Source organism: Entelurus aequoreus, linkage group LG01, assembly GCF_033978785.1.
Source record: "Entelurus aequoreus isolate RoL-2023_Sb linkage group LG01, RoL_Eaeq_v1.1, whole genome shotgun sequence".
Classification (NCBI taxonomy): Eukaryota; Metazoa; Chordata; class Actinopteri; order Syngnathiformes; family Syngnathidae; genus Entelurus; species Entelurus aequoreus.
This window is the reverse complement of record NC_084731.1, coordinates 53537164-53556039: the sequence shown is the minus strand read 5'-3', so window position 1 is coordinate 53556039 and position 18876 is coordinate 53537164. Positions and strand designations below refer to the sequence as shown.

At 39.3% G+C, this 18876-nt stretch overlaps 1 protein-coding gene across 1 annotated transcript in view; it reads right to left on the bottom strand.

Moving 5' to 3' along the window:
* Positions 1–232: 232 nt before the first annotated feature.
* kif21b (kinesin family member 21B) overlaps positions 233–18876 on the bottom strand; it is a 403877-nt gene continuing 385233 nt past the window's right edge. Inside the window, exons 34-35 of the mRNA XM_062054694.1 lie at positions 4642–4765; positions 233–287 (exon numbers count right to left, since the gene is read on the bottom strand). Of these exons, the coding sequence (XP_061910678.1) occupies positions 4666–4765 (100 nt within the window). The 3' untranslated portion in view covers positions 233–287; positions 4642–4665. The remainder of the gene's footprint in view (positions 288–4641; positions 4766–18876) is intronic.

Sequence of the window (18876 nt, the reverse complement as noted above, 5' to 3'; positions counted from 1 at the left end):
GAGAGGGAAGTCTGGGTTTCCCTGCTTAGGCTGCTGCCCCCGCGACCCGGCCTCGGATAAGCGGAAGAAGATGGATGGATGGATGGATGGAACTGAAGGGAAACATTGTCTTTCAGGGAGATGTTCTGTTTTTTCACAGTGACAAAAAAGCTTTGCCTTGGCGGCGAGAAGAGTGGGGGGGGTCACAGATCATAGCTAACAGCTGACGCTGCATGAAAAACCGCCGTCGCTCGCGTCGTCACCTCTTCCTCCACACCTTTGACAGCCAGATCTTCACGGTCTTGTCGCTGTGCACAATCGCAGCAGGGGGAGGGGAAGTGAGGAGACAAAAAAAAACAAACACAACAAGAGAGAGAAAATAACATCAATGAGAGGCACTCTCCTTCAGGACGCCACCATTTTTCTCACTTTGAAAACCATGACTCATACTTGAATGTCAAACTGTTCCAAAATCTTACTGTTACACAAAACAAACAAGGTAATGCAAACTATTACTTATTATTTCTTAAGACCCATTTTTCGGACTATAAAGTGCACTTAAAATCCTTTAATTTTCTCAAAATGGACAGTGCGCCTAAGAACCCGGTGCGCCTGTATGTATTGGTTGTGCTTACCGACCTCGAAGCAATTTTATTTGACCAATAGATTTTATTTGCATTTACTGGTCACAGTGCGACCAGTAGATGGCAGTCACACAAGAGATACGTGTGGACTACAGATTAACGCCTGTTCAATAAATGACGATAGCAGGCAACACCAAAACTTTGATGTTTCATTGAGAATGTAGAACATTCATTACACACGGTCCTCAAAACTCTGTCAACATGTTTTAGTAATACTATGGTAAGCTATGAAGTCGCACCGCTTGATGGATTGTCGCACATTACGGCTATGGTAGTCAGACGTACTGTGCTTCAACATACGGTCTTACTAAGGTGTGTGTATAAGGACCCCAAAATAACACCTATTAGGAGACATTACCTGGCGTTTTGTTTCGCAATGTTATGCAAAAACAACTTTTCTTACGTAATGGTACCTGCTGATGTGTATTTGGGATCTGCATAAATCCCGAAAATGTGCGCAAGTCCGCCATTGTATTGAACAAGCTCCTTCTTTTTTTCTATCCACTTGTTGTGGGGAATTCATCCTCTAATGTTGCCATTTTTAATACAAAGTAGCGTACAGTTCGAACTTATAACAGTCAGTAGACTCGCCATGGAAGCGTTAAAAACTACCGGTACAACATGCCTGACAGGGAGAAGACGCTGTTGAAGTGGAGGCACACAAATACGACCGCCCACAAAACGGCGCATCCTGAAGAGACGGCCAGAAAGCTGTTTGAAGATGGTCTATAAAACATCATCTATGCAACATTTTGACCAAAGAACCACCATGACATGTTATGTAGACCACAAGGAAGTGGTCATAATATGACCCTTTTAATGCGCCTTATAATCCGGTGCGCCCCTATGGTCGGAAAAATACGGTACATTTTTTATAGTATTGTAATTTCATATAAGCGGCTACTTTTTTCCCCAGGCTTTGAACCCTGCGCTTTATACAACGCTAGGGTTAATTGAAGGATTTTTTCTGAATTTTTTCACATTTAATCAAAAGTATTTACACAATCATTCAGTCAGCCATTTAGCGTGTAATGGACTCACCCTCATCACGGAGAAGACAATAAAAACGCAGCCCCAAAGCAGAAGACGATCGACCCGGCATTTGAAAAAGGAAAGGGCAACCACACGGAATGCAAAAACCGACACAACTAACGGGGCCGTGTACGTCGCGGCCCTCCGTTTTTTGTTCGGAATAGAAAAATAATTTAACATAACATTCAGCGACGTACACGGACCGGCCATTGGTTTATTGTTTGAAATAGAAGAATAAACAAATGGCCGGTCCGTGAAAATCGACAATTTCTATTGTCGATTTTCAAACACATTAATAAATTCGGATAATGGATAGGGGTTCCGGTTTTTGTTTTTTTAATTATCAAACCAAAAAACTGAGAAAGTGGATAAAATATTGTGTTAAAATATTTTTCTATTTTTCTATTCCAAACGGAAAACAAATGGCCGCGACGTACACGGACCGGCCATTTGTTTTTCGTTTGAAATAGAAAAATTGTTTACCATAAATATCCACTTTTCCGGATTTTTGGTTTGAAAATTCAAAAACAAAAAAAGCAAAACTTAAGCAAAATTTACACCAGAGCATATCCAATACATATTATCGAGACCAGGGGTTCTTAACCTTTTTGACCTCAGGGCTCAGCTTTTCCATGACAGAGGGGCTCGGGGCCCACTCAAATATTAACACACAATTATAATCTTTTTAATCGTATTCAATAATTATATATAACCTACTTACAGTCAGTGTTGGGACTAACGCGTTACTTTATAACGGCGTTATTTTCGGCCGTAACTAGAAGTCTAACGCGTTATTTTTTATATTCAGTAACTCAGTTACCGTTACTACATGATGCGTTACTGTGTTACTTTACGTTATTTTTTATGTAGTATCGGCTAGAAAGTGAGAAGATCTGAGTGCGTTTCATTGGAGAATTGCAGTGTCATCCTTCTGATTCTTCCTGTGTCATAAGTGGGAGAAGAGAGAGGCGCGCTCTGTGTGTGGGTGTGTGTGGGGCGGGGGAGGGTGTCTGTGTTTACTAACAAGACATCATGCGGAGCAGAAGTCGAGTTTCTTAACATGGAGATATTCTCACTACTTTTCTTTTGCCGAGCACAAAGAAAATAACATTTCAGTTAAATGTAAGTTGTGTCTTGGTTCAAAGATTATATCTACTGCCAAAAACAGCAATTCAAATCTGCTGAAACAGCTACAAAAGCAACATGCTTCGACGAAGCTAGTAAAGAGAGACACACAGCGGCTGGATTTTAAAGGAGGGACTGCGAGCCAGGACAACATTGATAGAGACATTGCAGCGTATGTGCTAGAAGATATGCAGGCTATTTCTACAGTGGAGTCACCCGCTTTCAGGCAGCTGGACACAGTGGACAGTGAGTACATAAACATGGAAAGCAAGCTAAAGAAAACACTCCAAACTCTGTCTCTGCTCATCATTCAGCACTGAAGGTACACACTGTCAATTCTCTTATATACTCTTTCATTCTAGACTTCTAGAGTGTTTGATTATCACATCACTCTAAATGTATAGACTATAAAGTTCACAAACAAAAAGAGGAATCCTAGTGGGCCAGGCCAATCTTTCCTTATCTCTAAACTAAAACTGGGGAAATGTGTAGAGCGTTCTGGGCTTCAGTACAGTGTTTATCTCCTGAAGACATGATTTTATTTCACAATTCCTTGAGAGAAAAAAACGCATAGCAGTATGTGTGCGGTATATAGTGACATGACATATAATCATGTCATGTGTGCCTTCCTTGGGTGAAGCCAGGTTTACAGCTATGTTGTGACATGTTGTTATTATGCGGTTTGTTACTTATGTATGTTATGTTGCAGCTATTTCAAATAGTTTTGTCAATTTGTTCTGGCCCGAAATAAATTGGCCGTTTGAAACATATCTTTGTTTTTGTGTGTTGTACGTAGACCACATTGCTTAGCAGAGTTCAGTGATGCAAATGCATGTCAAGTTGATCAACAGATTGTATTATTCTCCAGTGCAATAACAGTACTGAAATGAAGGCTAAAAGGGCATTAATGGGAGCCTTAAAAAAAATAAAAAAAATAGAAGTAACTAAATAGTTACTTTTCACAGTAACGCATTACTTTTTGGTGTAAGTAACAGAGTTAGTAACTGAGTTACTTTTGAAATAAAGTAACTAGTAACTGTAACTAGTTACTGGTTTTCAGTAAATAACCCAACACGGCTTACAGTATAACAGGATAAACCTTGTCAAATGATATGAAAGCATGTGTTAATCACTAAGATTATTATCAGGCTAATTACAAAAATAAATACTAATTAAATATACTGCAAAAGAAAGGACTCAAAAAACTGATGTAAAATAAATGTAGAGCGCTAAAATTAATCAATGCTAACTAAATTTACAATAAATAATGTATCTGTTTTCTAAATAAACGGTCGGTAAAATTAAAGTCACACTAGTCATAATTTTTGCGCTTAAGAAATATTTCTATGACTTTAGCCCCAGGCTTCTTCCGATTGTTTGATATTGTCATTACTGCCACAAGTGGTGGGAAAGTGTATTACAACTAAGTACCATATATATTTTTTGGTGGCCCCTTGGGGTAGCTCGCGGCCCTATGGTTGAGAAAGACTGATCTAGACCACAAGGAAGTGTTTAAATGTAGATTGAAATCATCATAGGTCCTCTTTAATTCATTAGAAATGCATGTTTTGAGAAAGAGTATACCTTACTTTGGATACCTTTCTAATTTCCACATGTATGTGAGGAAGAAGAACTAATCTCCTCCTGAGAGGCAGCGTCCTCTGCAGTGGACATTTAGAAAAAAAAACTATACATGTCCACTGCACAGCATGCTGGTTCTCAGGGGGATACACCTGAACCGGCAGCTTAAAGGCAGGAGAGTAGAAAAAAGGGGCAGCAAGAATGAAAAACAGAAAAGTAGTAAAGGATAGTAGCATGAAAAGGCGCTCGAGGAAAGGAAGAGAAGGAAAAAAGAGAATACCAGAGGGAGGAGGGAAGGTGGTCATCATGGGAGGCTGGTGGCTCGGCTCTTGATGGCGAGGACCCGACGAGGAAGGCCGGGGGTCAAGCCAGGCACATAGTTCCATAACTTCACCCGGCAGTCACTGCGGTCATCAAGGGGGGAGGAGGAGGGAGTGAGGAGCAGGACGAAGAGGGAGTGAGCGACAACCAGGTAGTTGTCCAGTAGAATTGATGAAGAAGAAGAAGAAGATGGGAAGCAGAAGGAGTAGAACGTTATCATCACATTGAGAGCACCAGCTGCTTCAGAAGGTGAATGAATTATCATCGAGAATGTCCAGTCTGCTCTGCAACAGTGTGAGATAACATGAAACAGGATTATAGTTCTTAATGTACCTTCAAATAATGACTTCATCTAGCTGACAATTCCCTCACTTTTATCAAAATCAACTAACAGGGTTTATACATGTTTCAGTACATCTCATTTAATGCTTTTTATTGCCCTTAACCCAAAACAAGTGAAGTTGGCACGTTGTGTAAATGGTAAATAAAAACAAAATAAAATGATTTGCAAAACCTTTTCAACCTACATTCAATTGAATAGACTGCAAAGACAAGATCCTTAATGTTTGAACTGAGAAACTTAATTTTTTTTTGCAAATACTCATTAACTTAGAATTTAATGGCAGTAACACGTTGCAAAAAAGTTGGCACAGGGGCATTTTTACCACTGTGTTACATGGCCTTTCCTTTTAACATCACTCTACTCTGTAAACGTTTGGGAACTGGGGAGACCAAGTTTTGAAGCTGTTCAGGTGGAATTCATTCCCAATCTTACTTGATGTACAGCTTAAGTTCAACAGTCTTTGTTGTCATATTTTACGCTTCATAATATGCCACACATCCCTAAATTCCTTGCAACAGCTTGTTGAGAAATGTTGTTCTTAAACTGTTCGACAATTTGCTCACGCATTTGTTCACAAAGTGGTGACCCTCGCCCAACCTTGTTTGTGATACCAATTACCCTGTTCACCTGTGGGGTGTTCTAAATAAGTGTTTGATGAGCATTCGTCAACTTTCTCAGTCTTTTTTGCCACTTGTGCCAGTTTTTTTTAAACATATTGCAGGTATCAAATTCCAAATGAGTTAATATTTGCAAAAAATAACAACGTTTACCAGTTCGAACGGTAAGTATCTTGTCTTTGCAGTGTATTTAATTGAATGTAGGTTGAAAATAATTTGCAAATCATTGTACTCTGTTTTTATTTTCGATTTAAACAACGTGCCAACTTCACTGGTTTTGGGTTTTGTATACACACACACACACACACACACACACACACACACACACACACACACACACACACACACACACACACACACACACACACACACACACACACACACACACACACACACACACACACACGCACACACACACACACACGCAAACGCACTCACACAGACATTTACATATATACACAAATATACATATATGCACATACACATTGGTAAATAAATACGTATACAGAAATTAATATATATATATATATATATATATATATATATATATATGTTGTGTATGTATACGTACACATACATATATATGTGTGTATAAATACACATATATATATATTTTGTATATGTATTTATATACTTGTATATGTATATATACAAATATATATATATATATATATATATATATATATATATATATATATATATATATATATATATATATATATATATATATATATATATATATATATATATATATATATCCATCCATCCATCTTCAACCGCTTATCCGGTATCGGGTCGCGGGGACAACAGCTCCAGCAGAGACCCCCAGACTTCCCTCTCCAGACTAACATTTGCGACTTCCTCCTGGGGAATCCCGAAGCGTTCCCAGGCCAGAGAGGAGATATAATTCCCCCATCTGGTCCTTGGCCTGCCGCGGGGTCTCCTCCCAGTGGGACGTGCAACGAGGACCTCCCTAGGGAGACGCTCGTGAGGCATCCGCACGAGATGCCCGAACCACCTAAGCTGGCTCCTTTCCAAGCGAAGGAGCAGCGGCTCTACTCCGAGTCTCTCTCGGGTGACTGAACTTCTCACCCTATCTCTAAGGGAGATGCCAGCCACCCTTCTGAGGAAACTCATTTCGGCCGCTTGTATCCGCGATCTTATTCTTTCGGTCATTACCCGCACTTCATGACCATAGGTGAGAGTAGGAATGTAGATAGCTCGGTAGACCGAGAGCTTTGCCTTCTGGCTCAGCTCTCGTTTTGTCACAACATTGCGGCAGAGAGACTGCAATACTGCCCCAGCTGCTCCGATTCTCCGGCTGATTTCCTTCTCCATCTTTCCCTCACTCGTGAACAAGACCCCGAGATACTTAAACTCCTCCACCTGGGACAGAGTCTCGTCCCCTACCCGGACTGTACAAACCATCGGTTTCCTGCTGAGAACCATGGCCTCAGATTTGGAGATGCTGATCCTCATTCCAGCCGCTGAACACTCGGCTGCGAACCGATCCAGTGAGAGCTGAAGGTCACAAACCGAAGGTGCCATCAGGACCACATCATCTGCAAACAGCAGTGACGCAACCCTTAGCCCCCCCGTGACGTATACCCTCTCCGCCATGGCCACGACTCCGCCTAGAAATCCTGTCCATGAAAATCACAAACAGGATAGGTGACAGAGCGCAGCCCTGGCGGAGACCAACCCCCACTGGAAACGGATCCGACTTACATCCAAGCACCCGGACACAACTCTCGCTTTGGTTGTACAGAGATTGGATGGCCCTCAGCAGGGTTCCCCTCACTCCGTACTCCCTCAGCACCTCCCACAAGATCTCCCGGGGGACCCGGTCATACGCCTTCTCCAAATCTACAAAGCACATGTAGACTGGATAGGCATACTCCCAGGCCTTCTCCAGGATTCCCGCAAGAGTAAAGAGTTGGTCAGTTGTTCCACGACCAGGACGGAATCCACATTGCTCCTCTTGAATCTGAGGTTCGACTATTGGCCGGACCCTCCTTTCCAGTACCTTGGCGTAAACTTTGCCAGGGAGGCTGAGTAGTGTGATGCCCCTGTAATTAGCACACACCCTCTGGTCCCCCTTTTTGAAAAGGGGAACCACCACCCCAGTCTGCCACTCCCTCTGCACTGTCCCAGACTTCCATGCAATGTTGAAAAGGCGTATCAACCAAGACAGCCCATCAACACCCAGAGCCTTCAGCATTTCTGGACGGATCTCGTCAACCTCCGGAGCTTTGCCACTGTGGAGTTGTCTAACTACTTCAGTGACTTCACTCCGAGAGATCGACGTCGATCCCCCATCATCCTCAGGCCCTGCTCCTATCAGGGAGGGTGTGTCTGATGTATTTGGGTTCAGGAGTTCCTCAAAGTGCTCTTTCCAACGCCCTACGACTTCCTCACTTGAAGTCAGCAAAGTCCCATCCTTGCCGTACACAGCTTGGATGGTTCCCTGCTTCCCCCTCCTGAGGTGCCGTATGGTCTTCCAGAACAGCTTTGGTGCCGCCCGATAGTCCTTCTCCATGGATTCCCCGAACTGCTCCCACACCCTCTGCTTAGCCTCGTCCACTGCCACGGCCGCTGCCCTTCGGGCCCGTCGGTACCTTGCAACTGCCTCCGGAGTCCCCTGGGATAACATACCCCGGTAGGACTCCTTCTTCAGTCGGACGGCTTCCCTGACCACCCCTGTCCACCAGGGTGTTTGAGGGTTACCGCGCCTTGAGGCACCTAAGACCTTCTGGCCGCAGCTTGCAGCTGCAGCTTTAGCAATAGAGGCTTTGAACATTGCCCATTCCTGTTCAATGTCCCCAACCTCCACAGGGATGGCAGAGAAGTCCCGCCGGAGGTGGGATTTGAAGTCCTTCCGGACAGAGGACTCCTCCAAACGTTCCCAGTTCACCCGCACTGCACGTTTGGGTTTGCCAGGTCTGTCCAGAGGTCTCCCCCGCCATCTAACCCAACTCACCACCAGATGGTGATCAGTTGACAGTTCCGCCCCTCTCTTTACCCGAATGTCCAAAACATACGGCCTCAGATCAGCTGATACGATTACAAAATCGATCATTGATCTTTGGCCTAGGGTGCTCTGGTACCAGGTACACCTATGAGCATCCTTATGCTTGAACATGGTGTTTGTTATCGCAAGTCTGTGACTAGCACAGAAGTCCAAAAACAATCCACCACTCAGGTTCAGATCAGGGAGACCGTTCCTCCCAATCACGCCAGTCCAAGTATCACTGTCATTGCCCACGTGCGCGTTGAAGTCCCCCAGCAAGACTATGGAATCCTCTGCTGGCGCCCCATACAGGACCCCAAGCAAGGTATCCAAGAAGGCCGAATACTCTGAACGCTTGCTTGGTGCTAACGCACAAACAACAGTCAGAGTTTCCCCCCTCCAATCCTAAGGCGAAGGGAGGCGACCCTCTTGTCCACCGGGGTGAACTCCAACGTACAGGCACTCAGCCGGGGACTCGTGAGTATCCCCACCCCCGCCTGTACCCTACCACCCTGAGCAACTCCAGAAGTGAACACGGTCCATCCCTTGTCCAGGAGTGTGGTTTCAGAGCCCTTGCTATGCGTATATATATATATATATATATATATATATATATATATATATATATATATATATATATATATATATATATATATCAATCAATCAATCAATCAATCAATGTTTATTTATATAGCCCTAAATCACAAGCGTCTCAAAGGGCTGCACAAGCCACAACGACATCCTCGGTACAGAGCCCACATACGGGCAAGGAAAAACTCACCCCAGTGGGACGTCAATGTGAATGACTATGATATATATATATATATATATATATATATATATATATAGTATCTATATATACACATATATATATATATTTATACACACGCACGCACGCACACACACACACACACACACACACACACTCACACACACACACACACACACACACACACACACACACACACACACACACACACACACACACACATATATATATATATATATATATATATATATATATATAGCCAAAGTAAGGCATATATGTATATATATATATACATACTCTCATGTCACTTATCTTGCACCCTCCTGCAGATCTTTACGTGCGTCAGCGTTTACTAATGAAGACAACATAATAAAAAAGGCCAGGAAAACTTCCAACATCTTAGGACATTAAAAAGACAATTTACAAAGGCCAAATAAAAAATCGTAATATGACGTTCTCATTTTGTTTTATTTTGTTATCTCTTGCACATGTCTCGTGTTTCTTTTGTCCATTCTTTCCTTATGATAGTTTTGTTTCAATTTCTTAATTACTTTTTAAAATCTATAGAGAAAAATAATTTATTTGAACATATTTTGAAAACAATGTAAAGAGACAGGTTTACTTTTGTGTTCCGATTGTTTGAATTTGATTTGATGAAATAAAGTCAGGAACAAAGAGACAAAGACGAAGTCAGAGACAAAGACGTAGCAATTCATCGATGACGGCAAAGTTATCAATTCATTTGTTTTTAGCTGTCTATTTATTAACTTACTGACTATCAGCTCAGATCTACAATTGTATTCAAATGTTTTAAGGCCTCAAATTTACCAAACATCACCCAGATAATAATATTAAACAATATTACAGAAAACTGCTTGTTAATGAAGGAGTTTCATTGCCAATTCATAGCTGATAGCTAAGTGGTTAGTAATGATGCTTGCCTTTGAACAAGACGACCAGTCAACGTGAATGGGATATGTACTTAGGGATGATACTCGAAACCGGTTTTCCCGGTTGTTCGATAAGAAAAGAACCGAGTCCTCTGACTCGAATCCCTTTTTGAGAACCGGTACCCGTTATCGAGACCACTATAGTAAAGAAAAAGAGTTGGTTCTGTATTCGAATCCCTCGGAACGAATCCCGTCCCGACCAGAAATGCCCCGTGAGACATCACAAGGAATTACGTCACGTAGCTCAGACATTAGGCGGAGATAGGGAAAGCAGGAAAAACAATGTACCGGAAAAAGCGCTCCAAGGTGTAATAAAGTTCAAAATAAAAGGTATAATCCAATGAATAACTTTACTGAGAGATTTGAGCAGGGTACAAACACATGACGAACACACCAACCGGAAAACATAGCAACCAGGCTAGCAACGCACCTCCTTTACGGCAGCTGTCGCAACGTTCTTAAAGCAACCGCAGCACATACATATATATACAACATACATCTCCCTTTTTTAACTTTTGTTTTTCTTTCCTTGTAAACAAAACACAATCACACTGTATATGTGTTGTCTGTCTAATCATAAAAAATGCAGACGAGGCGTGTTGGCTGAGTTCTTGACGTTTACTTTCACAGCGTGTTCATAACCTCATTCTTAGCTGCCGGGTGGCGACTGCAACAACACTTTTCGGGGCTACCGCGCATGCTTGTCACTCCCGTTGCATGCTGGGTAGTGTAGTTTTTATATTCCCTAGCCTAGCTCATAACATCACATATTTCCCCCTATAAAGAAATAATGTTAACTCAATAAAGTGTATTTCATTTTTTAGCATTGTACACAACAAAACAACTTTTCTCTTCATAGAATTTTCTTTCAATAAAGAAATAAAATGCAAAAATGTCAAAGCATCATAACGAACAGTTATGTCGAATAGCAGCAGAAGTGCACTTTTTGGAGAGCTGTATTATTTTAAGTTTTGTGCCCAAGGGACTGATTTTATTTAACACTATATTATTATTTATACACCTATAGTGATCACAGAGACAGGTTGTTTTTGTGTTACTGTATATATTTGTTTTTCTGAAAAATCCCACTTAATATACTTTGGGTAACAACAGTCAATATTTATTTATTTTATTTTATTTTTTTAGGGGGGTAACAGTCAATTATTATTTATTTATTAGATTTTTTTTTCTTATATAATAAAAGTGAGCTTTTGTTAAACCAAATATTGTGTGTTTTTTTCCATATACAACAACCTATCTGGACTCGATAAGATAATCGATAAGGAATCGGTTCGATAAGAGGATTCGATAATAGGCTCGAACTCGATAATTTCTTATCAAACATCATCCCTATATGTACTGTAACATTATTGTTGTTCTTAGTAAACTACTGTATGTTTATTTTATTAGTATATCAACATTTATGATATCATCAACAAAATAACAAAATGCATGGCGTATTGCTTGCTCTGGTGCTCTTCAGTTGAGGTATCCTAGTGAAATTTCTCAGAAAAAATCTAACGCTTTCTCGAGGATAATGATTAAAACGCCTTTATCGGTACAAGCCGCATGGGCATATCATTTCACTCGTTTTTTGTATTATTTTCCCAAAGTCTAGTCTTTTTAGCTTATATTTTGTCAGCTTTTTTGCGGTGCTGATGGAAGACAACTTTGGTATTATCAGTTCCGCACAATGGTGAGCCTTCGGTGTGAGCGACATGGAATGACAACACTCAATACACAATGCTAACAATACAGAATACTAATGTCGTAGAATTTCTGACCTTTTGACTTATATTTCATGTCTGTCAAGAATGTATGCTCATTTAATTCCTCTTCTATTCTGTGTCCCCGGGTGTGGGACAAAGGTGAATATTAAGTCATGCCAACCTGTCTACAGAATGTTTTGGTTGTTTGGGTATGATTGGGGAGTCCAAGGATGTGCAAAAACAATCATGGCGCACGAGATAAAAACAGTGACGCACAAGAGACATATAAAAAATGGCAGAAGACCGGGACTCGAGGGTGATTTTGGCTTGCGTGTGTCTTGTGTGCTCCGGAGTACATTGTGTCTGCTTGCACGGACAACTCAATTCAACCTGCACTTCTGATAATGGGTAAATAAATTTGTTGTACTAAACTACTTTTGTTGCCTGCTTAAGCTTCGGACAATCCACTACACAAATTGGCGTCACGAACAGGATGGCCCAGAAGCTACAGGTCGACAGCCGCTCCCGCTCTCTCTGTCAGGCAGACAATATGTTGCATGCGCGCATCACAAGGCAAGCAGTTTGCTTTAAAGTGTAAACGTTTTCTGCCTGGAGAGAGCCGGATCGATAAGACTAATGCTGAACCTGCTTTTGATAAAAGATAGGTTTAGTCAGGTTCTCCAAAAACAACCTGGAATGGGGTAAATTATGGTTGGATTGAGTTGTTTTATATGTGATCATTTGTCTGTGTGTTTGTTGAAAAACTTGTGATTTCTTGTTTTTAGCTATAAGGGGATTGTTAATAGAATTTTGGTGGTTTGGAGTGTTTTGAAGCATAGACTATGTGAGACGAATACATTTCTTAACCTCTTCCTCCTTTTTCGTTGTCGGAAAAGGAGGTTTCTTTCTGCAAGTGCATCAGAATTAGCCAGAGTTGGATACAGCTAAATTTAAGGCAGGGTTTGCTAACTGGTGTGACATTTGGCCCATACAAATTTATGAAGTCTATGAAGTCTGTTTAATTGGCTGCAGATAGACGGGTAGAGATCGCGCTCCATATGGTAGAGCTTTGGTGAAGCTTTGGTGAAACTATATGGAACTGACCAAAACATGATGACTGTAGAGCATTGGGTGATTATCAGTGACTCTATGGTGCTTTTATGCTGTTGCCGTGTATTGGTCAGGGAGTAAACCAGGGGCTGCTCTGCTGAACGGGTTAATCGCCGTTGTATGAGTAATGAAGGGACCTGTGTTTGTTAATAAACGGCCGTTCCACAAGCACGCGTGCAAAGTTGTTTATATTGGTATATGGGTCCGGACCAGGGTTTTTGGGGTTAATAGTTATAAATGTGTGTATATATATATAATGAATGTTGAGAAGTATGTGCGTAATTTAATAACTTTTGTGTAGCACCTGTTTTCTTATCTGTTTTAATTCCCCCCCTCCCCCCCCCCCCCTCTCGCAACCTCCTTTCACGCTTTTTCTCACAGCCCCGCTATCTGTAAAAGTTGGGAAATTGTCCAAAATGTGTGTGTTTGTGAGAAAATAGACAAAGTTATGTATAGAAAACATATGAGTGAATGATCTATCCATTTAATTATCTTATTCCGCTCTCGGAGGTTGGATGGCGGGGGCAGCAGCCTAAGCAGGGAAGCCCAGTACTCCCCCTCTTTGGCGCTGCGAGCGAATTCCAGTCATTTGAATTTGTTTTTAACTGTGCTGGTGATTGTGACTGTGCGATATTATAGTTGTAAGAAGGCATTGAAACTATAAATACGGAAAAAAGGCTCTCGCTCTCTGGTGAAATCTCTGTGTGTGACGCATATAAAAGAAAAAGGAGGCTCAGCTGGGAGACATTTTGAGATAAGAGTGTGTCATTGTGACGAGGCTGTGTGAGTGACAGCTGCACGAGACGTGGGTCGAAGAGGTTTGACACTGTTAGCTTAGCATTGAGCTAGGTTAGCATTGAGTTAGCATAGCATTGGATTAGTTTAGCATTGAGCTAGGTTTAAAGAATAAATAAATAAATAAATAAAAAACTATATATATATATATATATATATATATATATATATATATATATATATATATATATATATATATATATATATATGTATATATATATATATATATATATATATATATATATATATATATATATATATATATATATATATATATATATATATATATATATATATATATATATATATATATATATATATATAGTGGACAGCTGTACTCAGTCTGAGAAGAGTGCTGACAGGTTGGTTTTGATAATAGGAAAAATAAAATATACTGTATATGAATAAATAAACATTTAAATATCAATACATACATTTGGACTGGGACATTGAAGCATTGTTAAATTAATTAGTCATTAATTATGTGTGTAATATACTGTATTGAACAGCCTTGTTGCTTATCTGATCCATCCAGTTCCTATGTGGAAGTTGAGACAAACACACATACACACGCACATCATAGGTTGGAACACATTGTAGCTTTGAATTAATAATGATATAGCAAACACATTAAATAAAATTAAATGTAATAAAGGTAAATTGATTATTTAATTATATTGACATTTTTATTATTTCAAGAATAATCACGATGAAGTAAAATTAAAATTTATATTCTAAAACTTCTAAAAAACATCTGTGCAAACTGTGAAACATGGAGTCTGAAGAAGTACAGATAAGAGTCGCCAAAACTCAGCGCCATAGTCAAAACAAAACGTAGAGAAGCGTTAAACAAATTCTAATCAGAGGACAGACAAAGAAAGAGAACGTAAGTTAACTGCAAAACAAAAATTGAAATTAATAACAAAAGAAAGCAAAATTTCAAAGTGATAAATGAAGGTGCATGTAGAATTACATGTAAAGAATAAAACTAAATGGAAATAACTGTCTGCAAGATGAGCATGACGTTATGAATTGTGCTCGGGTTAATAATAGATAGATAGATAGACAGATAACACGTTATTGATTTCTTCAGGAGAGTTCCCTCAGGAAGAAGAAGTAAAAAGTAAACAGTAACTAATAAGGGTATAAATGGAAACAAAATAGAAAAATATTACAAGGAGAATAAAAAGAGAACAGTAAAATAAGAATATAACAAAGAGGAGTTGTACAGTCTAATGATGTGTGGGACAAAGGATTTTTTTTATAGTTTAAATCAGTAGTTCTCAAAGGAGGGTATAGTGTTTCCGCCCGGACAAAAAAGGGGGGTACCTGAGATTTTAAATATTCTAAAAATAGCGACAATTCAAAATCCTTTATAAATAAATATTTAGAATTAAGTTCACGAGTCCAGATGAATCACTATTACAATATCTAAAGAAGATTGATGATAGATTATATGTATAGAAATCTTTAGTATAATTAAATCACTTGTTTAATTTTTAAAACGTTTTAGTTATTCTTATATCTTTTTTTGTTGTCCAAATAGTTCAAGTAAGACCACAACAAATGAGCAATATGTTGCACTGGTATACAATTTAATAAATCAGAAATTGATGACATTATGCTGTATTTTATTTCTTTATTTTCCTGGGAAAAAAGGTTGAAAACCACTGCCCTAAATCATATTAAAGCCAAAATTATAAAATGCAGGTTATGAAGGAGGAAAAATTGTTAAGAGATAAATAATGATACAGGTTTAGATTGCTGCTGACCCTGTTGTATTTTATAAGACTGATTATTTTGGATTATTGTGTTTGTATTGTGAGAGAAGGAGAGAGAGAGAGAGAGAGAGAGAGAGAGAGAGAGAGAGAGAGAGAGAGAGAGAGAGAGAGAGAGAGAGAGAGAGAGAGAGAGAGAGGAGAGAGAGAGAGAAAGAGAGAGCAGATGAAGGAAGATTGTGGGTGAAGAGGAGGGTTTGAGAAAATATGGGAAAAGGATGTTTATAACCTTACGTTATGTGAATGGTTTCTAGGAGAACAGAAAATAGAAACATTGTGTGAAGTGTAAGGAAGAGATGGATACAGGATGTTGTTTGTAAAGGAAAACGAAAGTGAAGAAAAGATGAGAAAGTGACAAATAAGGGTATTCGTAAATGGTATGCTGTTGATTGTGGTTAGCTGCAAGTTTGTTTAATTGTGTTTGTTTAGTTGTTTGAGTGAAATGGGAAGAAATCAATAGGAATAATTACATGCAAAATGGAATAAAACTATGAGTGCGATAGATAATGAATGAATAAATGAAATAAGTTTATTTTGGTCATATATTCAACCATCAACCAATTTGTGTGAGCAGTTTAACAGTAAATTAGACATATTAACAACCATACACATTTACACACAGAAAAGAAAAGAAAAAGAATGACCGAAAAAAGAATAGGCGGAAGCCAAAGCTTATATTGGCCTATCCTATACATTTACTGAACATTAAATTACCTGGAACATCAACGTTAAAAGATGAAAGTAATTGTTACTATATTTTATAATTTTCAAAAAACTTTACTTTTCAAGGGTCTCCAAAGCCATAACAAAAAACTACTTGTGTTCAGCTCATCACTGAGGATGGTCCATCATTTAACTCCTAAAACTGAAATACATTTGTGTTTTTATATTTATTTTACTTGACCTATTTTAAAAATCAATATCCCCCGTAAATGATAGTTTTCTCCTCATAATGTAAATAAGCTAAGAATACAAACTGGAAGGCTGTTGTTCTTTACTCAAAACATAATTGCCATTGTTTTAAAAATAGATTATCTGAACATTTAACACATTATGACTTATAAAAAATGGATTGGTATGATCATGGTAGCAGCTTTGTGTATTATTGAAATGAGCCTGTTAAATTTAAGTATTGGGTCTATATTTCTTCTATAAACATTTCCCCAAACTTCAAAACAATATTACATATGGAAAAATAAATGAATAATATAACATGTGCAGACATTTCTTATTCAGCATGTGTTTTACTTTATACCGAATGGCAATGGATTTGGATATGTTTCTTTAATATGTTCAATATGTGGCTTCCAACATATTAATGATCAATTATTATTCTCAAGAAGTTAGTTCATATACTCTGTCAAGTTACTCTTTCTGGTAAAGATTTAGTCTTATTAATTTCTACATATTGAGATCTATTACTTAAAATAACTACTTAACCACTGTTGTGAAACACTTTTAATTTATGGGAGTATTGGCATAGGATTGAGGAAGATGTCTGCTGTGGTGGAGGTGAGGTTGGAAATTAATTTAATAAAAGTAAGTTTAAGTCAGGTAACTTTAAAGTGCAGTCTGACATTTTTAGTTTGGAGTAATTTATATTTTTAATTAGACATTGCATTCCACCATACATCTGGGAGGTGGCCTTGTGAGGTGTTTGTGCTGCGATATCAGGACAGCTGGCACAAAACAATGTGTGTGTGTGCATGTTGTGACTAGTGTGAAAGAGAAGATGGAAAAACGAGAATAAAAAAAATTCTGCCTGTAGCATGACGTACAGCTTGCTCGCGCCTACTGATAGACAAATGATAGTTTAAATTAACTTATAGATAATCTTTAAGTGAATTAAAAGGGTACTTAAATACACATGAAGTAGTACGTATAATCTTTGAAGTAGGGTTATTGATTAACATTTAATGGGATGGTTAAGACTGTGATTTAAAACGTGATATGCAAAATTGACCTAACCAAGAGGATATGAAAACAATGGGTGTACATGTTTTGAGTTCCAAATTCTGGAGGAAAAAAAAAAAAAACCTCAACAAAACGTAAAACCATACAGACGGACTTGGGTGGTAGTCACGGTTGTCCTAGGTCAAGCTGGGGTGGAAACTGTTATGAAGCCGGGGGACTGCCAACTTCTCTGAACAAGACAAGCTCCAAAGTTGTAGCCAGAACATGCTCACAAAAAATACAGGTGTGACAGAGGACGCCCACAGCAGGACGAACAGCAGGATACAAACAGACCCCTGCTGGACATAAGTGTCAACGGACAATGTTCAACACAATCTTTGAAGCATTCCTTTGTGGTCAACCTGCACACACCTTGTAATGACCTGCTTACGAACTGTGCCCTGACAATTCAATACCGCACAGAAGGAACTTCCTGATGTTGCCTGACAGCACGACATCAGCTGACAACTACTGGGGACGCCTCCCAGGAACGAATGGAGGACGGGGACTGCTCCAACTGTCCTAGCACTGGCTGACTGAGGTGCGTCCGTCTGCCCTGCCACCCAAACCGCCAAAGTGTATGATCACCAATTAGACGACTCATAATAGGAGCCTTTTGACTCTTATATATGGTGGGACTCAAGGTATGGCCGCTCATGTGAACTATCCTTACAACAATTAGCATGGTATAAGATGGACAACTAATGACCCACATTGTTCCTTTGATCTCTGTCCTGCCTTCCGAAACCAAAAATTTAGGTCAAATGATAAAACAGGGCGTAGCTGCCGCTGATTGAACCGATACGCAAATACCACATTTTCAATTATTTCGGTTGTCTGTTAAAAACATAGCTATTGGCTGCAATTTGGACACTCCTGCTGTAGGCTACAAGGAGCTAGCAGCTACACAACAGCTGAGCTAAAATAACATTTAAGCATATCAAATAATTGTAGTTGCTTATTACATACACAAAGTCGCTTAGAGACAGAAGTCTGTAGAAAGTATTCAGTAACATACATGTCCGCATCATTAAACTTTCTACCACAGGAAACATACTGAACAAATACAGCAGTTAATGTCAGACTATAATATGGGATACCTTGTCTATCAGAGACATGGTTAAAACCCACAACACCTTTTGTTCTAATTAATGTCCCGG